The sequence below is a fragment of the Aedes aegypti genome, chromosome 3 (genome assembly GCF_002204515.2).
Source record: "Aedes aegypti strain LVP_AGWG chromosome 3, AaegL5.0 Primary Assembly, whole genome shotgun sequence".
Lineage (NCBI taxonomy): Eukaryota > Metazoa > Arthropoda > Insecta > Diptera > Culicidae > Aedes > Aedes aegypti.
Window position 1 is genome coordinate 286837054 of NC_035109.1, and position 27208 is coordinate 286864261.

Sequence of the window (27208 nt, forward strand, 5' to 3'; positions counted from 1 at the left end):
TATTTCCTAGAGCATTTCTAAAATAATTTTGAGTTTTTTAAGCTTGAATATTTATCGGCGTGAAAGTACAAAATCAGCGACGTAATGTTGATTGGTGTATGGCGCGCCACCGATGCCTCAATCGTAAATTGAGTCGGTGGCGGCGCACAAATCTACTGTCAAACGCGTATGTTTAGTGCTTAATTTTACATTTTGCGCGAGCTGTCAAATCAGCACCTTCTCCATCACCAGTTGTTTGGCTGCACTCCAGTTGTTCGTGGATGACAGCCGTTTCAGTCCTGTACATACAATACTTTTCAAAAGCATCAAAAAATAACTTTTGATAATCGAAAGTGTTATGAACTCTTTTGATAATTCTTAACAAGAAAAAGTAAACTCTGCAGTGAATTAAGCAAGGTAATCGCCATAAAAGTTGATAAACTTGCATGCAAGTTTACTTAAATTGTTATATAATGCACTTTCTACAGCCAATGTACTAAAAACTATACATATTATGATATTTTTGAAAACTTCAATGAATTTAGCAACCCAAAAAAAGTTAAAAGTTGTATTTTGGCACTTGATATAAAAAAAAGTTCCGCAGTGAAGTTGGTGCATCTTTCGACTGTCTCGGAAAGGACACACTTCTAGCACGAGCTCTTCTCCAAAAGCACAATAAAGAATCTGAAAAAAAAAGATTGCCCAATAAGTGTCGAGCACAAACGCTGACCGCTTGCTTGACCGCTTGAAATGCTTGAACGAAACGCAGTTTTTAACGTGACCTTAAAAAATGTAGTTTCCAACACATTTTTTTGGAATTCAAAGCTATCTGTTACATCGTATACTGCAGGTTAATTATCAGAACTTCTAGTATGGCAGACTTTCTGAAAGAGCTAGTGTCCCGCAAGGCCAGAATGGTCAACCACTGTCATGCCGTGTATTGTAAGACGGTGCTTTAATCTAATCTTTAACGATTTAGAGAATCGTAAAGGAGTGGCAATACCGATTCGAGGTATCAACAACGTCTAAACCAAGCCTTAAAAAGCCTATCGAAACTTAAGAAACAATGATTTTATGCCACGTCCATCGAGCCTGATTCGTTTCAATACCGATCCTCCAATTACCCATAGTAGAAAATCACCATTGAGTATCTCGATCAGACAGTCGAATTTTGATATAATGAGAAGTGCACGAAGACAAGATGTGAGTAATTCCATCATCAGAATGTAGAACAAGAATTGGTGAACACGATATACAAAGCCTGGAATGGAAGTCAAACGAGTGGGGTCCAATTATTACAGAAATGAGAGTTCAGTTGTGAAATGGGTAAAACATACTTGTTTTGTTTGTTGCATTCATTTATTTCACTTTTATTATTTGTTTCTATACTACTCGTACTATAATAAAGCACTTAAAAATTAGCGTAGAAGTTAGGCCTATGTTATACGTTATAAGTGACAATAGTTTAGAGTTAAGTCCCCTATCTCTTTTGCTATAAATAAATAATCAATGATTTTTTTGTACATTACTTGATTACTAGACGATCTCCTCATGCTAATAAGTTACTACTCGAGAATGGAACCATACCACTAAGCGTAGATATCATATCACGGACATCTCCATTCAAGCCTACATTGACACCATCCATCTTTTTCAGCATATCACCAATCAGTGTGGACAGATTGAGTTCGGTTGCTACAGACGAATTTTCCATTATCTCTTCCCGTAAAGCACTCAACCTTTCTTGAAGTAACTCAAACTCCTTCTCCGAAGGTTTTCGCTCACTCAAAAATTCACCGATGTCGTCTTCCAAGTCATTCAAAATTGGCTGTGCCCATTTCACTTCATTCGGTTGTTTCTTCAACATCACCCGTTTCAAATCAAGTAATTCAACCTCCAGATCTTGTTTGCAACGAGACAAATCGTTCACTTGTACAGTTTGTTCTCGTTCATCACTGAAGACTACATCCCTCAAGAAACTGAATCCAGCTTTCAAATTCCGCAAAGCAGCGGGAGCGATTCTTGCCAGCATCAGCCAACCATCCACCATGTCGAACACCCTGATGTTTTGATTGGGAGTGTAGATGAAGGTGGTTTGCTCTCCGTCGCAAGCAATCGAAGGCCGATCGTGCCATGTCAGAGGCAAACATCGGCTGAACAAGTCTTGTCCGAACGCTTCCGGAGCGAATGTCTCCCCTTTCGAGAAGATGTTCACGGTGGATTCACGTTGCGGGCAGATGATCTGATTGCCGTCACTATCGGGTGAGTAGCACAGCTTCTGGAAGGATTTGTGGTATGATTCGTTTGAAGGGCGACCGTACGAAGCACCAATCGATAGAGAGCTTTGTGAATCTTGGTGAGAGTGTTCAGTTTGAGAGAAAAATGAATCGAATAGCTCCGACATATTTTCAAAGAAATCGTTCAAAAAGTTTGAAACGCTGGGAGATGCTGCAGAGCTGCTCATTGGGGCGGAACGCTTCTTTCTCACATGTTTCGTTAATGTTCCGTTAGGGTGATTGGTGAAGAAGTATTGATTTTTCTTGAACATCAAACCTGCCATCGATGGCATTGCAATGGCTGCGTAACCGATGCGCTGATATGGCATGAAAAACCCACGGTGAATCATAATAAAATCTTTAGGAATCTTTGCCAAATCTGCTTTGACTGTTGTCTTCAGAATTTGCTTACTAATGGACTGACCATTTTTGTACCAGGTTAGAATAATGGTATCTTTCACACGACGCATTGTGAAAGCCTTTGAAGGAATGTTGACTTTATGCCAAATCATCTTCAATCCGTTAGGCTTTACAACGTTATAAACCTTTGCGGCGCCATGTTTGGCAGTGCCGGCTGTACCCATAAAGATGGTAGAGGCTCCTTCAATCATGCCGAACCATGTTCGAGGACTCTTCCAGTCCCACTGAGAAATTTGAAAGTTAAAGTTGTTTGCCATACCGCCACCAAGGTACACAAATAGCAGAAAGCCTCCTACCATGAGCGAAGCGTAGATCATCTTCACCAAATTGGATGATATCGACATGAAACTTCGAGTGATTCCAACGAAACCTGATGGGAAGCTAACCGCAATAGATGCTCCAGAGAGAAGACCATTCCATACAGCGGGCGATGTCCAGTCCCATTTGGCAGGGTTCCACTGATTTGAAGCGGCGGCTGCGCCAAGGAAAGCTCCTGCCACGGAGATAACACCCGTTGCTAAAGCTCCAGCGATCATGGATCCTCCGAACATGGCCGTGAAGTAACTGAACGTAGCTGCTCCACCATAAACGGCAAATGCTCCCATGATGGCGCCGGCAAACAACCCGATCCACGTCTTCTTATCACCCCAAGCCCATTTGGCGGGATTCCAGCTGTTATTCGCGGAGGCAGCTCCGAGGTAAGCACCAACGATAGCTCCGATGATCATCAGAACCAGAGTAACCGCAATCTGACCATCCGGATCGATTTGCGACACGGGGGAGTTCCCTGCGTACTTGTACGGACTGGCGTACTGTTCCATGGGATCCATTTGGAAGAAGCGTCCAATATCCGGATCGTACAGTCGAGCGTGGTAATTGTACAGGCCTGTTTCTTCGTCGAATTCCTGACCTGTGTAGCGGAAGGCAATGTGGGCTTCTGGGTTTGATCCGTATTTACGGATCATCTGCCCGTACGGGAGATAGTCGTAGGCAGCAACAACTTTACCCTGGTGGATTACCAATCGCGTTGATCCTTCGTGATCCAGGAGAACGTTGTAGTACTTGTTGTTACGGAAGAAGCCCAGGAGACCTAGAGGCCCGTGGATATAAGCCGTGACCGTATTGATGGGCTTGTTGGTATCCTTTGGGTTGGGATATTCTTGCTTGTACTCTACCAGAACGTTACCCTTGTTGTCTCGAACGTAGTAGTTTACAGAAATGATGTCGTTATCCTTGTTTCGCACGCGCTTAAATGTTCGCTCACCTCGGAAATCGTAGCCAAACTCCAAAGTTCGAGACCTGTCCGACATTTCGATACGGGAAACACGCTGAGTCAACGGATCGTACTCGATCTTGTCGATTTTCTTGTGAAGTGCCTTAATCACGTTACCTTCGTCGTCATGCACGATCATCTTTTCTTGCTGTTTGGTGCCCTCCTTGATAGTGGCTATCTGATTCTTTTGGTGTTTGTATTTCAGCTCGAAACGTTTGAAACCCGTGTAGAATACCCCGTGATTTCCATTAGGATCAATTGAAAACGATTCCACATCTCCCGGTGAGTTTCCCAACATTGAAGCAAGGGTGTTCTTCAGAATGCGCAATACGTTCTTCCTCACGGGTTCTTGAAGAGATTGTATCACCTGCTTTAATTTGAGCTTATCGAAAGCTTGTTGGTATTCTCGCTTACACTTGGCTTCCTCTGTTCTGTCTCCACTTGACCAAGGCGTACAAATAGAAGAGTCTCCACCCTTTCCTTCCAACAAGGATTCCAGTTTCGGTTTGTGTATAACTGATCCCACCAAACCTGTTGTCAACTGTTGAGTTCCTTCAAAAATCGCTTTTGTTCCTTCAACCTTGTTAATGCTTCTACTCAAGCTATCCCAAAATCTATCCAATTCATGTGACTTCATACCAGCATTCGCAAAAGACGCTTTGGAGAGTGGAGCCGTCAAGCTGTCTTTCTCCTTACCGACAAAGCTTTTGGCGGCGATCAACTCTCCATGACTACCGTAGTCGTATGCATGTCCGTAATGCTCAGGATAGCCCTGCTCCAGCATTTTTTCCGAAATATACCGCCAGTTCGAAGGAGTTGCGCATTTCATCGGTAATCCTGTTTCCAAATCGGGGTAGAATGTCTTAACGGGACGTCCAGTGGTGTCGATATAGCCAAGATTTAACAGTGCGTCGAAACAGGTTTCTGCTGTCGTGAAATCAATGCCACCAGACACGAATGCTCTTGCAGTCAACGGAATCAAATTCTGATCGCACTTGTCATGCCAACTGGCCTTGAACTCAGTTCTAAGAATGCTGCCGTCACCGGTAGGCTCACATCCATAACCTTTTTCCGTGTAGTATAATTTTTCGGTGAGGAAATTATTAGCAATCTCCACCAAGTATCCAGGAGCTACGTACTTGTAAGTTTGATCAAACTTACTGTCCCCGTAATTGTGGGATATCTTCGTTACCTTTCCCTCTGCATCGTGATCAATACCAGCAATCGGGATAAACTCAGTCTGTCCGCTGGTCTTTTGTTCGACTCTCGCAACTTCTACTATTTCACCTCTCAAGTTGTGCTTGTACTTCAGAATCAGCTGCTTGCCATCCACGCCGAACGGATACTGTATTCCGCTAACCTTATCATTCTCCTGCAAGTACACCAGTGACAAGGTCTCGTTGGTCGTTGGGCTGATGTAGCTCTTACGAATGATATTGCTCTCTTCATCGAAGAACATCACCTCGCTGAACAAAACTTCCTTGTTCTTCTTCACCGTACGTTGGATTCGTCCTCTGAGCGAAGGTTCGGATTCAGTTTCTCCGTAATCGAAGTACACGGCTTGGTCCCGATTTGGAATTGCCTGATGGGATTTTGTGGTTTCCCGCACCTGCTGCAGAGTGGTAGGGTTGGCCGGGACTTGCCCCGCTTCACACATCCGTCCGAAAATGTTGTACAAGAAATACACAATCTTGTCCGCTTGTTTATCTTCCTTGTAGTGGATCTGATAGCGCAACTGATTGTACTCATTGTAGATGAACTCTACCCGACCACCATCGGGAGTTTCCTTGGAGGTGATGAACTCTCCAGTGGAGTCGTACTTGGATGTCACCGCCCAAGGTGAAGCAACTACCTGCTTCTCGGGTTGATAGTCTCCAGATCTGGATTTCTCATGGTAGTAACTAGGTGGCAGCATTTGGATCTGATTTCCATGCTGGTCATAGATGTATGTGGTCAGAATGTTGTTGTAGTCCTTGACCTGGGTGTATTCTGCAACTTTTTTGTTCCTACGATTGTAGACCACCACGTGCTTCTTTCCATTGGGAGATTTCTCTTCCTCTTGGCGGTAGCCTTCGTTCTTCGGGTAGTTTCTTTGTATGAACGCGAGGTCGGAAGCAATAGCGTACTGGTGAACGAAAGCCCCTTTAATGGAGTTTTTGACACCTGGATGTCCGACTTTGTGGCGAATCTCCAAGGGATTGTTGTAATATACTGTTTGCGAGTACGGATAACCTTCGTATATGGTATTGGTTGCCGTGGCGACGTATCCTTGCATTGGACCAGTATTAAGGAAGTAATTGCGGTCTGTAGGATTGTCGTTCGAAACGAAATCGTCATGGTATTGGAACGCTTTGAATGCGGTTGAGCGTCCATCTATCAGAGATTTCTGCACCCAAACCGTTTCGGCAACCCTACGTCCAATAACATCGTACATCATTTGGCGGATCAAAACGTTGCTAGAATCTAGCAGCAGAATTTCCTGCAACGGTTTGGAATCTCGATTCAAGTAGGACACTTGAATCTCCGCATCTTCCATCACTATTACATCTTTGATTCCTACAGGTCCACTGGTCTGCAGAGAGACGGCTTCGTTGTTAAACTTGGCATGGGTTTCCGGTGCTTCAATTCTGAGATGGCCATCGACCCAAATGCTGGTTAGCTTAGGTGTTGCGAAGATGACCAGTTCAGCATTGCTTGGAGTAGTCGCAGTATGTCCTTTGTATTGAACAGCATTCGGTTTCACCACCACTGTAGTCTTACCGATGGTCAACGAAAGCTGCGAACTTCCGCTCATGCTGTACACCAACCGGATGCAAATCGATTCAGAAGAAAACTTTTCCTTGGAGATGATTTGACCTTGCAGAATAGCTTGGTTCGGTTCAACGGTTGCGGCGCCTCCAATCTGCCACCGTTTCTCCATCGTGTATGGAGAGAATGACTCCACCCAACTGTGCTTAGCACGCATCTGAAGTCTTGAGCTAATGCCTCCCTCCCGTTTCTTCTCGTCCTTCTTGTTCCCAACGCGTTTGGAATAGCTCGCTAGATATTTGATGTTTCCGGTTTCGTCAACTTCGGCGATTCGTCGATTGTACGCATCGTACAAACGCCTGGAAACGAAGCCATTCGTCTGGATCGTGGCTGTGCGCTGTCCGATGCGAGCGTCGTATACGCTTCCTTCAAAGTTGAAGTTCACTGGCGATAGTCGAACGTGATCTACGTGAACGTCGTCCGCTCCCGTTGGCTTGACGATGATCTTGAAATGGACTCGTTTTACTGCGGTTGATTCGGGAACAGCGATTTCTCTGCTATCTGCTTCGACGTAAATCCACTCGTCAATGGTTTGCTTGATTGTGCCCTTCATCGGTTTGTTGTCTACGTAGAGCGAAAGCATATCCGTTGTACTACCGACAGCCGTTTCCTGTGTCGTCCTTATCCAGGTACTGGCGATGAAGGTGTCGTAATACGCCGTATTGGGAAACTCCGCAATTAACTCTTCGCCTTTTCTCAGCAAAAGGAAATTTCTTCCAGTTGCAGAAAACTCATTCCGGCGAATGTTAGACTCTTGAATAGGTCTTCGATTAACTGTCCAACCCGTCATATCTTCGTAGTCTTCAAATCCTAGAAATTGAACCAATTCCTGGTTGGCACTGTAGGGAGTGGTCTTCAGGATGGGGTGATATCCACTCTTGTCGGTGATGGTTTGTTCTGCGTCCAGCTGTGCTCCATCCCGTTGTTTGTCTTCCTCTTGTTGCATTTCGTTCATTCGTTTAACATACTCAGGGTCGAACACTTGATTATCCGCAGTCATCACCTGGACAATTTGTTGATTATCTTGGAGATCGTTTGTCTCCCTATAGTATCCTGTGGCTGACTTGCCTCCTCCGGGGACTACAATTGTGGTTTTGAACGCCACTTGATTCATGGATACAACCGGGTCTTCATACTCGTATTTGATCACATAGCTGTCGTAGGGTGTTGTCAGCTTCTCCTCCGAGATGACTTGCGCGTAGATCTTGTTGATCTTGTTCAAAGCTTTCAAAGGTCTTACGATGGTTTTCTGATCTGACATTCGGGTCGTGACCATTGCTGCATGACTGGAAGAGCCATGGAGGATTTCACCTCGGTAGTCTACTGAATCTTCCCAACCACGGCTGTTGATCTTCAACGGAAGAACTTTGATATCGTTTTTCTTCTGTGTTACCAGATAGTACGGATACTTGATGGACACGTTTCGGGCAGAGTTGGTTTGCAAGCTGACACAACTTTCCGTTCGTTCTTGCTCAGTCTTAGTGCAAAGCTTGATCTCGTCTCCATCGGAGTCTTTCTTGAAGTTGGAAAACGCTCCCAGTGGAATCTTGAACTTTGTGAGCTTCAAGGTATCACGATCCAATTGCTTCGCGATGAAATTCCCATTATCGTGGATGATCTGGTGATCGTTGACAATGATACCTTCCTGGTTGACTTGCATCATGTACTTCTCGAAATCCAAAGGAATCTTCATACGACGTTCGTATTGTCCAATAAGTTTCTCATTTTGGGATGATGGTTTTGTAGGTTTGTTGTCTTTATCAGTAGCTTCAATATACGTCAACTTGAATTTACTTCCCTGCTTTTTAAACTCAAATCGATACTTGTCCAAGTCGTTTGTGTTCTTTGTTTTATGCTCATCAAATACGTCCAGTGTGAGGTTAAACTTTGCGAGGTCCCCTCCTTGAAGTTCGATTGATGATCTACTGGAAACGGTATAGTCATGTTTCAGAAGGTATAGCAGCACCTTGACGGTGATTCTTCCAGTGAAACTAAGCTTGATTGTTCTAAGGGCCACTACATTGTTATACAGTATCAAACCGTAGTCAGACAACGACTCCTTGAGGTCACGTTTGTAGTCATCAACCTCTTTCTTAGCTTCTGCTTCGTCTTCAGGAAACGTACCTTGTACATCGATGTATTCAAAAAATGTGTCAACGTCAGAAATACTAGGTTTACTTTTAGCATCACTCAAAGTTTCTTGCTGCAGTTTCCCTAAGGCATCCCATCGTATCAAAACCAAGTCATTTTTGCAGTAGACAGCACCTCTGTTCATCAGAGTAAATGCGTCTACATCGCCAATATCCTTCGAAGTGTAGCTCCACACTTTTGTACCAGATTTCTTGTACTCAAAGTGCACCTTCTTCGAATGATAGTACACGAATGAATCCTCTTGGAAGTCATACTTGAACTTTTTATCTTCCGAAACCCTTGAATTATTATTCGTAGTATCTAGCTTCCATGAGTCATCCTCACCCTTGTTCAAAATGTAGATCTTATTGTGAAGTTTTTCTTTCTCTTCAGCATACCTGACTAAGATCGCGATATAGCTATGCATCATGAATGGACTGTAGGATTTGATCTTGAAACCTCGGTAGCTTTCGATTCGAATGCTTTGATTTTTGATGAAATCGTTTTTCCCAGCGGAGTCTTTCAATCGCACGTAAAGATCCGTTTCGCCGACGGTTTTTTCGATTTCAAGCGAATACTCATTGCCTGTGTACAAATCTGCCATTTTTGCGATTTCCTGCTCAAATTGTTGGGTAGCAATTGCTTGTTTCGTATACTTAAAGTCTACCACAGATTTCGAAGGTAACCGAATTTGTTGAACCCTTGGTTTTAACTTATCATCCTTATTATACTCAAAACCTAAGACTGGGTCTGGATCATCATCCTGTTTTATACTTTCCAAATAATATAGACTATCAATCTTCGTGCTGGTTAGTTTCAATACTTGTGCGGTACTTGGGCTATCGATTTCTACCTTTTCCAGTAATTTATTGTTAATAAACTTATGTTCCTTCACCAATCCCGACGATACTTGTTTCCCCAAACCTTCAATAGTTTTGTAGCTAAACTTGATAGTTGTCTTATTGCTATCATCAGTGATGCTAAGTAGATGCATTGTATGTGTGCTAGGATCAAGTGGAGTGTATGTGTACTTAAGTTTAACGTCTCTGTGTGCTACACTGCTTATCTCTACCAAATTCCACTGAACGCTATGAATCTTCTTGCTATCATAATTCGCCGAAGGACCGTACCAATCAGCCCAACCTGGAACACTCACAACTCCCTGATTATTCATTCCATATACGTACCGGATCTTACCATCACTTACTTCCCACTTTTCTTCTCGAGCCGTGTATTCAAACGTAGCGTCTTTGTTACCGACCATGTTGAACAGAACTTTTCCATTGGCCGAAGGCTTTGTCCAATCTCTCTCCAGCCTGATCTTCATCTGATCCTTCACCAAGTAATAGTCCTGCTTATCCTCAAACACTGTATTTCCATGATCAAGCACAATACAATCCCGTCCCAGCGTCCAGTGTCGACCCAGAACACTCATATCCTCTCCGTCCGATTCATCGTAATACACCACGAGCTTGATCGGTAGTCCCATTCGTCCCTGGAGATCCACCAGTGGAAACGAAAACCTGATCTTTCCGCTCAGCTTGTCCACGATGTTCTTGAAACTGGCCTCATCAAGGCTGTCGCGTAGCCAAGAAACAGGTTTACTAAGAGCACCACTGCGAACGGTGACCTTCGAGCTCTTCGTAGCCTTGACTCGTTCCGCGGATGGCTTAGCAGGTGATCCTTGATCCAACTTCGGTTCAACCGCATCTACAACTTCCAGGGTCAGCAAACACAGCTCCCCATTGTAAACACCCAAAACCTTGATGTCGTTTCCTTCTTTCGTCGCACCGGGAGCCACTACTGCATGTTTCGCATCTTGCACCCCTTCTACGACATAGTTCTTACACTTTTCATCAACCGGCATATACTCAATTCCCTTCGGACCGGTTCCAATCAGAGCTTCCTGATTCCCTCCTTCGTCCATCAAAGTTACAGTGTCCACAAATCGCCGACTCCATCCACCAAACGACGAAAAGTAAGGGCAAAAGTACTTGAAGGTAGATGCTGACCCTTGCACGGAATATACATTCAATCCTTGCGGTGAGATATGCAGCAACTCATTGTTCTTAGTTAACAAGATCTTCTCCGCACTTGCCCGTACATTCACATCAATTTTCTGATTCTTTTGCAATCCTTTCGCGTCTACCTTATAGATCACCGACTTCGTATCACTATTCACCGCCACGTACGCCACCGATCCGTCCCGCTGTTCCACCGGAAGTACTACTCCTGTCAGAACATTCACAGGATTTCCCAATGCCAACGACAGCTTCCCATTCCCAGCACCAATCCCAAACGAATTCAACTCCTTCAGGTCATCCAACCCTATCGCAAAGTCCTTTCCACCACTCTTCACCAACACAATCGTTGAATTTCCTCCACCGTAGTTCTCATCCGCCATATCGTCTCCACCTTTCACGTTCAAGCTCCTCGGAGGATCATCCTCCGAAAACCCGAGTCCCTCCTTCCTAACTCCCAACACCATCTTCTTCCCGCCAACCACGGTCACAGTCCACGGTCGCGTCGGATGATTCAACGCCGTATCGAACACCGTCGCGTTCCACGCCATGCTCCTCGACGAAGGATCGTGCTTGGACAGCTCTCGGCCGTACTTGACGTAGATGGGACCACGCGCAAAACCTCCGGCTTCCAGAAGCGGGCGGATGCGGACCTCCTTCCCGGCGGGAAAGCCCAGACGGTTGTTGTACTTTTTGACTTCTTTGATTCGCAGCATCGTTGCAAGAATAAAGACTTCATGATGGGCTCGATGGCTGACCGGTGGTATATATATCGGGTTGGAAGCGAGCTGCTGAAGGTGCGCAACCAGCTGTATCAATACGGGCTGGGATTCTTGTTTAGTAAGCGTGCAGCAGAGCGAGATTGTTTAATCGCAAACAAAAGCTCGGGATCTATGCACTGATGGAAAGTGTTGTAGATAATTTTCAATCATTGCATTTCAATTTAATTGCTCGCTCTTTTATTCAACTCAATTACAATAGGTTTTGATGATCTGATTTCGAACATAATCCTTAACTCACATTCAGCAATTCCCAAAAGCAATTCTTGAAGAAGAATCCCCAAAGTGGATTCTCTAGAGGAGTTCCTAACAGAAATACTTGAAGATATTTTAAATATGTTATAATGTAATATCCTGGGTCACCACTGTGAAAAACCACAGAGAAACACTTGGAAGAGTAGCTGCAAGAATTGTTAATAAAATCTCTGGAGAAATTCTCGTAAAAATCTCTGGAGAAAGTTGAGAAGATGTTTCCTTCGAAATAGGCTAGATCAACTACCAGGAACAAGTTGAGTAGATCACGAAATAGCACCGGCATGGTAAATGTTCGTCGGATACTTGAGAACAGGAAGTTTTTCGTCACCTAAATCGCAGATCCAACTTCGGCATCTGCCCGTAAAGCATCAGTTTGGCAGATCTTCAACCGCCGTGGACTATTCTTAGTAGTGCGTAGCGTGTATGGTAGTCTTAATGGCGCTAGTGAACCGGAATTGCTGGACCGATTGCGATACTTCACTGGTCTGCAGTGAATGAAATCATCACGGAAATAAGAGGAAAATAAGCGTTTTTCAAGCAACTTGACAGTTCGATACAGTATTTATCTGCGTGGAACAGATTTCGTGAACCGCTATAATTGGTGATAAGCCAGGATCGATCTGTTCATTTTCACTGATCCAACTTTATCGGTACTAAACTTATCAGTGCACATTGGTCCCAAAGCCCTATCTATGAAGACAAAAATGATAGCGCCTAAACCATCAATTATAGATTTATAGTGTCTTCGACAAAGTTTCTCCATATTTTTCAGACATTATTTTCAGTGATGCGAAATTAGGGTGGCCCACATGGTTTAAGAGATCAGCACATAAACTTTTTTGCTGACGCATTTAGGCCTACACAATGTTCTACAATGTTTTAGAACAACCGATTTGAAGCAACTTTGCCGAAGAACCTAAATTTCTATCTCTTATGGTTCGCGACTTATGATTTTTTTAACAAAAAAGTTAGGGTGGTACTGAAAAATCAGTTTTTTCTTGATAACTATTTATACGATAATTTCTCGTTAAAACTTTGTGTCGAGCACTTTTAGAACTTTTGATTGCGCAACTTTTTACCGAAGAAACTATTGTTCTATCTCTTATGGTTACAGAGTTATCGGAAATTTTCTTCGAAAAAAACAGATGTTTTCAAATGCCAATATCTCCGAAAGGCGCAAACGGATTTTCAATATTTTATCGTTATTAGAAAGATTATCTCTTTCTCTGTTTATGGTGAAAAAATGTGAGGACGTGTTCTGTTTGAAAAGATTGACAACATTTTGAAAATAATATGTTTTTAAACGAAAATTGTCCATAACATGAAAAATAATCGAGATAGCTTTTTGGTGCCTTCAGCAAAAATGTGCAAAATTTTATATTCTGAGAGCGTTTCATACAAAGTATTAACCTTCGGGCTATCGCGCTTAAGGACTAAGCAAAGAAATAATTTGAACTACTGAACAACTCTGCCGAAGACGCCATTTTTCTAAGTGATCAGGCTCCTGAGATATTTGGGAAACAAATGTTTTATACTCACTAGCGCCACCTGGTGGCAACATTTTGAATCAACAAGGTCTAACAATCATAGTCCATAAGTTACGAGCAACTTTGCCGAAGACGCCATCTTTCTAAGTGGTCAGGATCTTGAGATCTGCGATACAAAAGTTTCATGATCACTAGCGCCGCCTAGTGGCAAAATCCCGATTTTTTTGGCTAAAATAATGATAGCCCTTGAGCTACTGAAAAACTTTGCCGAAGACGTCATCTTTCTAAGTGGTCAGACTCCTGGAATATGCGCAAAACCAAGGGTGTTGTACAAAGTACAACGCGCGACTACTCGCGTTACAAAAGTTCGTGCAACGACCGAAAGGTTAAGTCCAGCAGTGCTGTATGAATCAAGCAGGGCCCGATTCGCAGAGCCAATGAACGACCGAAATGTTGTCGGGAAAAGGGAAGGAGTTCTTCTGCCACGAAACTCCGCTCAAGTTGAAATCGCCTAAAATTATGATATTTTCTCTTGGTCCTAATTGTGAAACAATCCAGTTGAGTGACTCAATATGATTTTCGATCAATAGATCATCGTTTACAGTCGCCCCACAGTTATGGATAGCACACAGATATGGATCTGAGTTAGATTAAACGGAGAATATCACATCAAATTGAGTTGCAATGCGCAGAACACATTTTACCTACGTGAACTATAGATCTATACAGCAATGCAATAAATAATTATAATATGTTAAAGTACATTTCTTCCGTCCATAGAAAATAAAATGTCAACCACATGCCTTGAAGCGTGGATTCATATCTGTGGGGCGTTAAAAGCCATACCGTATTCCAAGGGCAAATTGATCACTGGGGCGTATTTGATCAGTTGGGTACCAAAAAACATGTTCTTCCAAGGATGCTGAAGGTTTCGTTGGCCCCACAGACATTTCATGTTTTCTAGTTTTCTTCTTCTTTCTGGCGTTATGTCCCAACTGGGATAAAGCCTGCTTCTCAGATTAGTGTTCTTATGAGCACTTCCACAGTTATTAACTGAGAGCTTTCTTTGCCGATTCACCATTTTTGCATGTGTACATGTGTATATCGTGTGACAACTACGAAGATACTCTTTGCCCTGGGAATCGAGAAAACTTCCTCTACGAAAAGTTCCTCAACCAGCGGGATTCGAACCCACGACCCGCAGCATTGTCATGCTGAATAGCTGCGCGTTTACCGCTACGGCTATCTGGGCCTCAACATATATTTTGACCAATTCCGATAAGGCATACCTTCAGCAATTCTTGCAGGAATTCTGCAAGAATTACCTAATCCTGGAGATTAGGAGTGTAGAAATTTCTTTACATATTTCGCAGAATTTCATGCAGAAATGCCTTCAGTGTTTTTTTTTTCATGGATTCACCCAGTAAAATCTTTACTGGGATTCCTCCAGCAATTTCTCCAGGAACTGTTTCAAGAATTTTTTCAGGAAATCCTGCAGAGATTCTTCAAGCTATTTCTCCTTGTGTTTCTTTAGAAATCTCTCTAGAATTGTTCCAGAGATTCCTCCATTGATTATCCCAGAAAAATCTTTACAGAGATGTCTCCAAGGCTTTGTGCAGGAACTAGGACAATCTCTTTAAATATTTTTTCTAGATTTATCGAGAAATTCCTTAATGATTTCCTCTAAGTCTACATGCAAGGATATCCACAGGTATTCCTCTCGATATTCTCCAGGAATAACTACTGAATTTTCTCCAGAAATTTCTCTCTCTATTTCTTTTGGAATTTCTCCAGGGATTCTCCCATTATCCAAATTACCCTAAGAATATCTCCAGGAATTACCTATAAAAAACTCTTCAAGGATTGTTCTAGGAAAATCTCTTCATGGATTTCTCCAGGGATTTCTACAGGAATGTCTGCAGGAAATACTCCAAGTAATATTCCAGGGATTTAAGCAGAAAAATCTCTATAAGGGTTTATCTAAGAGTTCCTCCTGCAAAATCTCTACAATGATTCTTACAAGGATTCTTCCAAGGATTACTCCAGATCCCTTCAGATATTTCTTCAGAAAATTAACTAGGCTACAGAGATTCTACCCGGGTAATCTTTCCTTGATTCCTTTAGTAATTTGCTCAGCTAATCCTTCAGAGATTTCTACAAGATTTTTTAAGGGACTGCTGCAGGGATTCCTTCATGAAAATCTTTACAAGGATTTTTCCAGAAATTTCTGAAGCAATTTTTCTTTTTCAGGAATTTTTCCAAAGATTATTCCACAAAATATCTACATGGTTTCCTCGAAAATTTTACCAAGGATTTCCTCAGAAATTCAATTCTTTTTTGGTAGGGAGCCAAATCGTATTTGATTCACTTCGGCAGTTGGTTGTTTTTTGAAAACTACTGAGCTCATATTTGGGTACAATATGCGGCGTATTGAAGTGCTTCTTATTGCAAAGTTTCAGACGATTCGTACAAGAAAAACCCCTGATGCCAAAGTGAAATATGGAAGTGCCCAACTAGCTCTGCACCTATTTTTATAGAAGTTTAAAAAGCGGAAAATTCGGTGGAATTTTGATGTTTGTTGATTTTTTAAAAAAGTTTTTCGATACATTTATAAAAAATTGTCCCAAGCATTCTTTCAGGGATTTTGTCAAGAAATCTTCATGGAAATATTCCTTCAGCACCATCAGCTTTGATCCTGTCCTTACGCCAATGCAGCCCGATGAGAATGTCGACTGCCTTGGAATGCGGACAGTCTCTCCGTTCGGCTCCCCGTCCACTTATTTGCAAATCCTTGATGACATCGTGAACCAATAGTCTGCAAGAGTTTTCACCGGTCCGGTGTGTAAAGGGTAGCTGCAATGTATGGTGGATCATTTTTTCTTTCGATCGTCAACACCGAGCACAAGGAAACAGACAGGCACGACTTTGATCGGAATTAAAGTTCCTTGCGCAGCTGATGAGTTTCTTGCTGCCGGTTCTGATTCCGCTGGTACTGTTGCTGGTCTCCAATCCAAATCCAATCCAAATCCAATACAAATCTAATCCAAATCCAATCCAAATCTAATCTTAATCCAATCCAATTCCAATCCAAATCCAATCCAAATCAAATCCAAATCAAATCCAAATCAAATCCAAATCAAATCCAATTCCAATCCAAATCAAATCCAATCTAAATCCAATCCAAAACCAATCAAATCCAATCCAAATCCAATCTAAATCCAATCCAATTCCAATCCAAATCAAATCCGAATCAAATCCAAATCAAAACCAATCTAAATTCAATCCAATTCCAATCCAAATCCAATTCAAAACCAATTCAAATCCAATCCAAATCATATCCAATCCAATTCCAATTCGAATCAAATCCAAATCAAATCCAATTCCAATCCAAATCCAATCCAAATCCAATCCAAATCCAATCTATATTTTTCTCGTCGGAGTCCTCTCGCTTCGTTATTTACAAAACATTACACCTCGGAGTCCTCACGCTCGGGTTTCAATTCACTTAATTTTTGCTCCTTTCTCTTATTTTTTTTCTTTACTATGAGACCTCTCGCTCCAACAGAATCATTTTACTTCGGATGAATACCAATTTAATCGCTAACCGGAAAAATAACTATCGGTGCAAAATCAATTGCACTCATTTTACCTTTTGTAATATGGATGCTACCAATGTTTTCCTCCAAAATTCTTTAAAGAAGCATTCGTACACTAGGTATTAATCCACGTTGCTTGATACATTTGATCGCCTTTTTTTTTTCAGCATTCCACTTTCAATATTTGAAATTATATATTTTCTTTAGTTTCAGCTTCCTCGACCGCTAAAATACTTACGGGAGCGTTTACTACGCCATTGTCGTGACGATTTGCGTATTATGTCCGGAATTTCTCGTGAATTCAATAATCCGCTGGCACTAGCACGCGACCAAAAATCGTCAGCTTTTTTGAAGTACGTCTCATCGCACTAACATTTTCTAATAGACTGATCAGATACCGATCAACACACCCGTATCTAACTTCGTTTTTTTAAGTGTGCGAATATGAGAAGGCTGTTGGTAACATCCCGAACGCCCTGCCCTGATATTCTCTTGTCTAGGTTGTCACTCTCTACTTATCATGCCATTCGTTTCAACCCGAACACCATTCCATATCCGTAATCATTTTTAGCCGATCTCTGCCGACAAAGTATATAACAATTAGTTTTCGCTCCAATTTCGGCATCCTCTTCGTTTCTCGTTTTTATGGCATAACCAAGCACGCTAAACCAAGTAAAGACGAACTTTGTCACTAATATTTATTATGGGACCTATGTCTACTACAATATGGTAATCGCCCACGCTCTAATAAGGTCAACGATTCTGCTGGGGGACACGATCACCTTCTGGCTCGGTAGGCTACACACCGATAAGGACTATTTACAAGGGAAGGGACAGAAAAAATAAATAAATTGAAGAATAGCACAAGTGCAATACACTTACCGTTGAAGACGGGCAAGTTACGGGTTACGTAATGTTGGCAGTCGATTTTCACCGCGGTACCGTTCTGATTCATATTACGGACACTTAAGGCCTCAGTGAAGTGTAAACCAGCATAGAGCATACAAAATAAACCATTCTGTATGATTCCTTAGCGTTATCGAGCGTTGGAAGCCCTTAGCTTTCGGATGGTGGGTAAAGAATACGCTTTCGCAACTTGAATAATTTTAAATAAATCAAAATGTGTGGCCTTCTCATGATACTTATTCCGGACGGTTCCTCACTTTTGCCTCATATTCCGGACAATTTGATTCGAATTTCGGACAGCTCATGATAATCATTAATGGAACAGTCAAATCATTTATTGAAATCGTCAAACTACTAAAGAGACGTCTAAGGTAGTTGGGCATTATAAATTTGCAAAGATATTTATGGAAAAAGCTTAATAAAACAAGCCTCGAAAGTAAGCACTTTTGAACGGCGAAAATTGAAACATTTCGAGTGAAATGTTTCCCATACAAAGGAGAGTGTCCGGAATTTGAAGCTGTCCGTAATATGAATCAAAATGGTATGTGGCGTGCTTTCATCACCAGCCGATAACAAACGGCACGGGTCAAACTATTTTTTTTACGGCAAAAGCCGGATGGATCCGCAAAGATTGTTTGCACCACTGACTTTCTTCTTTTTCGCAAAAATAAGATAGCCAAAACAAAAACAACATTTTTGACAGAGTAAATGCTCAGTTCGAAATTCGAACTTACTTTGAGGAAAGTATCCTTTTATTCATATGGTTTTGAGTAAATGCTCAAAGATTTTACTTTACTCAAATCGGCTTGAGCATGAGCAAGTACTCGGTTTTATTCATATGACCTATTGGGATGAACAAGCCTGCGCGATTTGAATTTCAAAGCTAGCAGTACACTGTCGCTAGAACTCTTGTCGCTGTTAGAAGGCGATCAACCCTGATCAATCAGCTGATTTGATGACGTATTCCTATTAAGTCAAATCTCAGAAAGGACGTAAACGTCGTAACACCGATCGCTAATGATCATCTGATACTCAGTCAGAGAGCTGTTCATTCCACCAAGGTTCTGATAGAACATCATCGTTTTGGAGGTTTATGTTGCATTTTCATGACCGACACCTTCGAGGGCTTGTACGGTGATGCTCACAATCGGATACACGCTGGAAGGGGAAAGTCCAACGGGAACAGGATGGACGGTCGGTCGGGTAAGCAATATGTGTCGTCGTGCCGGATAAATACGCTGGAATAAGCATTCTCATCACCATCAGACAAAGAAACTGTCGATTCATGGAAGTACTTGCCTGCTAGGACGGCTTGGAGACGCCCTCTCCGTACTCATACACAGGACCGGAATGACTGCAGGACGCTGGAGAAATGTTCTCGACTGTGATGAGAAGATCAGGGACTTCCATCAGACTTGCAGGCACGCATCCCGCAGGCATGTTTGTCAAATGTTGGAATAGTCCTTGTTGCGAACGCCCCTCGTAAATGAGCGCACCTTCAATTCACCGACCCGATGTACATTGACGTCGACTAGACAGGAGCAGAGTGACGGGGACAGGACCGTGTTTTGGAAAGACATGTGCGATTCGTTTATCATTGCGAGCTAAAAAGCAACATTGTGCATATAAAGTGCTGAATTATTGATAATTTGCGATAATTTTCCCTTAAATTAGAATTGAAAATTTGATATCCTACTTACGAACTACGGTAAAATTTGATATTATGTGCTACAGATCATGCATTAACATTAAATTCACTTTTCAGTAAAAGTTATAAATCTTCCTAAAGATCAGCCGCTGGTTTCAAGTTAATTTATGAATTAGAACATGTTATAACGGTAATTGAAGATCATATTGGTATAAAACTCTTAAAATGATGTATGAATTATGTAATCTTAGATACAGCCAACAGAGCGAAGTTATATTTATCGCCCGGGATAAAAACGCAAGAAATTTACAAAACGTAAGCCAATTTGTAAGTAACAATTTGTGAACTAACCTCACTGAAATCGATATTTTCAGGAAACTTTAACGTTGGCCTCAATAATCCTGTTTAAAATTTCGGAACATAGTTTTCTTCAGTTGCTAGCGCAACAGTCCTGGTTGCTTGCTGTACACATGAACGATGATAACTTTGGCATTTGTTGGCTAGAAACGATGGAAGTTACCGGAGGAGAGGTGTTCTCATTGCACGGTTGAGGTTCGGAAGACCCCCTCTCTATACTCCTTAGTTGTATATTTGGAGTAGTTAAAACTCATGAACTCTTGCAATGCGTCTTTAAAGCAACCAATTTTAATACAAAATATTGAGGAATTTCTGGAAGAACTCCTTAAAGAATTCAGTTGACAGCTGCCCTTCGTGCGCGACAGACGTTTTCTATCTCGTATCTCGAGCTTCTCGCGAAATCTGTGTCGAAATACAAGATGTCTTCTTATCGGAAGAACACTCTTGTAGTGGACTTCAGTGTTTTGCCGAAGCGTTCTCCAACGGATCAGGTGGAGGAGTTCCTCAGGGATATCGTTAAACTCGATATGGCCGACGTCAGGAGCATCCAACTGTACACTTTAAGAAACTGTGTGTACATCGAAATGTACAACGCAGGTGTACCCCTTCGCCTAGCGAAACTACATCATCTACGATACACGATCGGGTATAACGGAGTGAAATACTTCATCCCAATATACGTGGATGGCCCAACAACTACCATCCGGATCCACGATCTATCACCACAGATGCCAAACTCAACGATATCCGACTACCTGCGACAGTACGGCAAAGTCATCTCCATTAGCAACGAAGTTTGGAGAAATTACTTTTCGGGAACGCCGAACGGAGTGAGATTGGTGCGTATGCAAATGGAGAAGCCGGTGCCGACTTACATCATAATCGACAACCAACCCTCGCTCGTTACCTACCCAAAAGCCGAGAAACCCAAAACATCATCAGAGAAAGGAGATGAGCCAAAACAACAGAAACCCAACTCTGTTACAAATGCTATCGATCAAGCGAACAACGATGATAGCCAACCGATACAACAGCATCAAATAGACGTGGACGATGGCGATGAAGATGACGATGACGACGCACGCACACCGTGCGACAACGACGACGGCGACGACAACGACGACGATAATAATGCGGTAGATGACGATTTGCAAACCACCACGATGCGGCGGCTGTCAACCAGAACGTCAAGCGATGAAAACGATGTAGATCGAGCGTACGATAAGGGTCAAGGAACTAGAACAGGAAAAGAATTGAAAGAGCCATGCGAATCCCCCGATTTGGGCTGAGGGATTACCCGATCCAGAAAATGTAAGAAGTTGAATTAAATTGAATTCTTTGTAAAATTAGGTAGGATAATTAATAATTGAATTTGTCGATAGAATAAGTAATTAATCAAAATGAATTGTATTGTTAGTCTTAATTCAATCGGACACGAATGCATCACACTGGTGTAAAGTGTCGATAATAAACAAATCAATCAATCCTTAAAGAATTCAAATTTCTCGGAAGAAACTAAATTCTGAAAAAATATCTGCAGAAATCCCTAACTATTTTCTGTCGCATTTTTTGGATGAATACTTGCTAGATGCCTGCGAAAGTGAGTTTTTCCTGGAAAAAAGTTAGTGGAATCTATTTCAATGAAATCCTTAAATCCATTCCAGGAAGTTTTTAAATGTCTCAGATAATCCTTGAAAGCTAATGTCAGGTCATTAGCCCGAAGTACGTTAGGCCGAATGGGTTATTGAGACGAAGCTGAAATGGGTAACTCGGTCGAATATTTTAAAACTTAGTAAAACCTGAATGGATCCTTTCTCTCATTATAGGCTATTCATTCTTTATTTCGCGTGGTTCATATGGATAAATTATAAGTGAAATTATGAAATAAAAAAAAATCGCGTGCTCAGGTGGGATTCGAACCCTCTTGGCTCTTCTTATGAGCACTTCCACAGTTATTATCTGAGAGCTTTCTTTGCTAAAGTTACCATTTTCGCATTCGTATATCATGTGACAGGTACAATTATACTCTATGCTCAGGGAAGTCAAGAAAATTTTCATTACGAAAAGATCCTGGACCGACCGCGAGTCGAGCCCAGGCACCTTCAGTATGGCTTTGCTTTGTAGCCGCGGACTCTAACCACTCGGCTAAGAAAGTCGCATACTCGTCTAGCATACAAAAATCGTGTGTTCGAATCCCACCTGAGAACCATAATTTCACTCATAATTTATCCAACTTTACCATGACAATATTTGATAACCGAACAAATTTAAAAACTCTGGACGGATAAGACCAAGAATGTGTAGCATTTATTAATTTAAAAGGTAAGAAAGCAAATGCACGTTATTTTTCTAAATATTTATCTTTTCTATACCAAAAAATAGTTCGTAAAATAATGTTTTTGTGTAATAATTTTTCAATTTTTCTTTAAACGGTAATCCTACAAAAACCTAGGAATTAATAATTCCATATTTTTCCTCGAGTGTAACAGGCAACACATGTTGCAAATATTGACCAAAGCAGTAAATCACTGCCATTCGTCGCCGGTCCCATCCAGTAAATCATATAAATTGCAATCCCTAGGCATCCAGGAGACAGTTGGATCAAATGACTTGATTCATCACTGGAAGAAAAACCAAAAGTTTTCGAAAATGCTTCGTATAACTGAAGTGAAAAAGTCCACGGTGCCCCTCGGGTCCCCTATCGGGAAGGAAGCATCGGTCAAGTTGTTCGGGAATGACTTTAATGGAGCTGACATCTACCTGAAGTATGGCCGCGAGTTGTTGAAGCTGAAACCCGTCGGTCAGAATATGGGACTTCAGTGGAACAAGACGCTGTTCGACACGGCCCTGAACCATCCTCGTCAACCGTGGGATGTGTCTAAGACTGGCGACAAACCAGTTATTTTCATCGTGAACCAGGAGAAAATGATATCGGTGGATGGCAACTCGCAGCAAAATTCTGATGTGGATATGGGTGACTTGATGCTGGACGATTACAAGAGTGAGAACTCCACAATTTTACTTGTAAATAATCTCGGAAAGGAAGTCGTGGTATCGATGGATGATTTGTCAATGTTAACTTCATTTGTTGTGGGAGAAAAAGGAAACAAGTTTACATTGCAACAGATACCTACGACAGAAACGCAAGGTTTGTTGAGATCGGTGGCTGGACAAGATCAAACTGCGCAGTTTGTAACCGTCAACAGCAAAAAATCCTTTTTGTATCGATTGGACGGAGGAAATAAAAAATGGCAAAAAATTTCACTGACTGCGTCTTCGAACGCTGCAATGATCTTGAAATTGAAGAGCAATGAAGTGATTCACATCTCTCCGCAAGGATTAAGCGTTTATTCGATAACTGGTCAATCTACGCAGTTCAAGTTCTACTGCCCGCTGTTCTCAGCAATTCATGGCTGGTCACAAATGTTTACGGATACATTGCGGTTGATGATGATCAAGGGAGATCAAGAGGCAGTGATCGGAACTGGACCCAAAGGTATCGAATATTTCCCAGTGTCTTCGGAGTGCAAAAGTTACGTGGTCGATGAGTCGAAAGGCAACGATAAGGAGAAAATGAATGCTAAACATGCCCTTGTTGCAGCTGTCTCGGCAGAATCGAACAATAAATTCGACGTTTTGGGATATTACAACGGAGGAATGTACGTGATCAAGCTTCAAGTGGAAGAAGCGAAGCAGCCGTCCGTCAAGGATAGTTCGGTAACACCTCAACCTGCAAAGCGATTTAAGGCTACAGCAAGTCAGAAGGTTCAAATCTTGGAAGGCGAATTGGGATCGAAACCAACCCGTTGGCTAAGAGATACGATCGACGAGTCGAGCTTCAAGAACATTGTGGACAAGCTGATGGGGAAAGTGCAGTTTACGATTCCGCTGATCGATATGCAGGACCGTACGGGACTTCCGATCAAGATGGTGGCGTACTACGAAGAAACGGACAACGAGGAGATGAGCGTACTTGGGAGATACTGGACCTTGGGGAAGGACTGTATCGTGCTGGATCATGGCAATACGGTGTTCGAAGACAAGCAGGAGTTTTATTTGGTCAAAGATCAGATGAAGATCAAGCTTGAAAGGGACTGGAGCGCTGGTACGGGGAAGGCAGTGTTCAACATGCAGGGGAATAAGAATGTGACGTTTGACTATAATGGAAGTGAAGAGAAGTGGGAAGTTGGGAACGGAAAATTGAAGTACATCTATGGAATCAAGGGGAAAGGGGCTGTGACCGTTCCAGCTTGGTCCGATTGGAAGGGACCTTCGGGAGAGTTTGATCGTTCGAAAGAGCATGTAGTTCAGTGGAATTTGATTGAAATCAAGAGCGAATTCAGTGATAAAATCAAAATTAAATATGAATATGGCAAGTTAGATCCAAAAACGAATATGATGCACCTGAAACGTATTACTGACGACGATAAGACTACCATTCAGTTTAAATACCAAGATATGCAAGGAGTTGGACAAAAACAAGATTCTCGCGACGTCAAAGAGCACAAGTTCATCAACAACAAATTTCTGGAAAGTATAGAAGTAGATACATCAACTTACAAACAATCATTAAAAATAACGAGCAAAAAAGTCGACAATCTTTACTATTTAGAAAGCATCAACCAAGATGGTGATAGCGATCCAGTTCTTCGATTCGATTACAATACGGATGACCAATTGAAACCAAGATTGTCTCGGATACAACTTCCATCCAAGTCTTATCTAGACTTCGAGTACAGAAATCAACCTTTTCCAACAAATGGTTTCCAACAAGAAGTCGCTAAACTGTCGGATCTGTACTCTGGATCTAGCTACTCATTGATGATAACCAAGGAATCCGGGGAAACACGATTGAAAGTCGAGCAAAAGGATTCTTCCGGCTGGAATTACTCCCTGCCAAAGGTAACTGTGTACGTAGAAAGCTATGGAGGTAAAAAAATTCAGAACTATCAACCGTTCATGCACCAGAATTACTTTGCAGTGGTAGTGAACTATGCAGATGGTAACAGTAAGATCTATATCTTCAACAAGGATCAGACAGGGGTTTGGAAGCCGGAGCAATCAGTGCTCCGTCAGGACGTCTTCAATGACAAACTTTTCAAATACGATTTCCAAGAGGACTACTTTGTGTACTACGCATCGGGGAAACTAAGTTTGTTCAGCAAGAAGAGTGAGAACAGCGAATGGAGTCAGCTATATCACCAAATTAGTGATCCTGATATGATCGTACTACTGAACAGAGGGGCAGTCTATTTTAAAAATGATCTAATGTTGCTACATTGGGACCAGTCTAATAAACCCATACAAATAAATTTGTCTGCAAAAGGTAAAAAGCCCAATTTGAAGGACTTAGATACATTTTTCACGCGCATAGATCTTCAAGGATCTGATCCCGACAACAAAGAAGAATCCCAGAAGGAAATCGATGATTACAAGAAGGAACTGACGGAGCAGTTTAATTCCAACGGATTAGTCATGTACAACAACCTAGTAGCGGTAAGAACTGCTGAATTGAGCAAACTAGGCACAACTTCAATGAAAGTATTTCTGTATCTACTAAACAAAGACTACGGCGTGTCAAGTCAGTCGATCATCGAGGTACCGGGTGAAAATCTCAAAACTTTCAATTTGACTTTGGACGTGTTTGATGAGGGCAAAACTACTGATCCAACAAATCTAGACAAGTATCGATTCGAGTTCAAAGAAGAATCGGACAAGTATAAACTGAAGTTCATATCGGCCACCGATAAAGATGGAAAGGAAACAAAGCCATCCAAACGCAACCAAGACTCTATCGCAATGTACGAACGCAAGATGCGAATTCCACTGGACTTTGAAAAGTACATGATGCAGGTCAACCACGACGGAATCATACTCGGAAACCAACAGATCTACCATAAAAACGGCGTATTCACCACAAAGCCAATGGATAGAGAATCTCTTAAGCTGACGAAGTTCAACATCCCATTCGGAGAGTACACCTCCTTCCGGAAAGATTCGGAAGCTGACGAAGTAAAAGTGTGTTACCAAACACAATCCAGCTCTTGCGGTACCCTCTCCACGAACTCCGCTCGGAACGTTTCGGTCAAATACCCGTACTACCTAGTCGCACAACGTAGAAACGACGTAGTTGTATTGCCGCTGAAAATTAATAGCCGAGGTTGGGAGAAACAAGTTGTCTACCCTTCAGAAGTTCTGCATGGATCTACGAGTCACAGCGTTCTAGTAACTACACGCATGTCAGACAATGCAACCATTATTCGTCCTCTGAAAAGCTTGAACAACGACAATTCCGTCAAAGTCCGGTTGGTCGTACAGGAGAAGCTTACAACCCCGCACGAAGAACATCTGATCAAGTACGAATACGGCGAACCGGTGCTATCCGCTGCAGAAGTTCTGTTCCGTAAAACGGTTGTCATTCCCGGAGGGCACAAAGAGCTAACCGGATACTACGAGGAGACCACCGATTTGACGACAAACGAGCAAACCGTACGGGTGATGACCTCCCAGAATGAGGTGTTCGACCCGGAGTACGTCAAGCGGATGCACGAAATGGAAGACGAGCAGAAGAAGCAGCAAGATCAACCGCAGATCGACGAGGACGGAACGCTGTTCGACGCCACGCGCTCAAGGCCGCTTCTGAAAACGAAACCGTACGCGAAGAGTGATAGGTTGATTCACTACATCGGGTTTGAAGACTATGAAGACATGGGCGGATGGCAGTTCAGTGATCGGAACATCCGGAGAAATGCCTTTTCGGCTACTGGAAGGAACTACCTTAAGTTGCAAGGTGGAGATCAATTGATCAAGAACATACAATCGGTTTCCTACTACGAGTATTTCGTAGCAAGTGCTTGGGTAAGAGTACTCCAGGAGGTTACTCTAGGTAGCCCAACAAATATTATTGAAATAGAAATCTCGGGCAAAAAGATTCAAGGTGAGATAAAAGAAAACAATGGAGAGTGGCTCTACATTGAAGCTATTACCAACACCGTGGCAGTACCAAAAATGAATGATCCTCGGAAAGTCAATCTGAAGGTTACGCTCAAGCCTCCCGGAGGCAGTGAAATCCACGTAGACCATGTCCGTATTTCACCGCTGAGTTATGACTTCGAGGCGAGCGTGTATGACTCCCAAACAGGTCGAACGACTGCCCTCATCCATAACAACGGTCAAATATCCTATCGATCGTACGATGCGAACAACAGACGGGTGGCTGAGGTCAGCGAGCAAGGTCAGATCAAGTTCCTGGCCAGCTACACCAAACGAGGTC

The 27208-nt window shown here is 42.4% G+C and overlaps 2 protein-coding genes across 2 annotated transcripts in view; both read right to left on the reverse strand.

The window, feature by feature from the left end:
• Positions 1-27208, reverse strand: part of LOC5574124 (alpha-catulin) — a 598722-nt gene that overhangs the window by 489837 nt on the left and 81677 nt on the right. The gene's annotated exons all lie outside the window — the stretch shown is intronic.
• LOC5572722 lies at positions 1317-11653 on the reverse strand. Its single transcript, XM_001660488.2, has one exon. The coding sequence runs from the start codon at positions 11621-11623 to the stop codon at positions 1529-1531; it is 10095 nt and encodes a 3364-aa protein (XP_001660538.2). The 5' UTR covers positions 11624-11653; the 3' UTR covers positions 1317-1528.

Bases quoted from the DNA above. Each gene is read 5' to 3' on its own strand.
- LOC5572722 (XM_001660488.2), bottom strand. From the start codon at position 11,623: ATGCTGCGAATCAAAGAAGTCAAAAAGTACAACAACCGTCTGGGCTTT.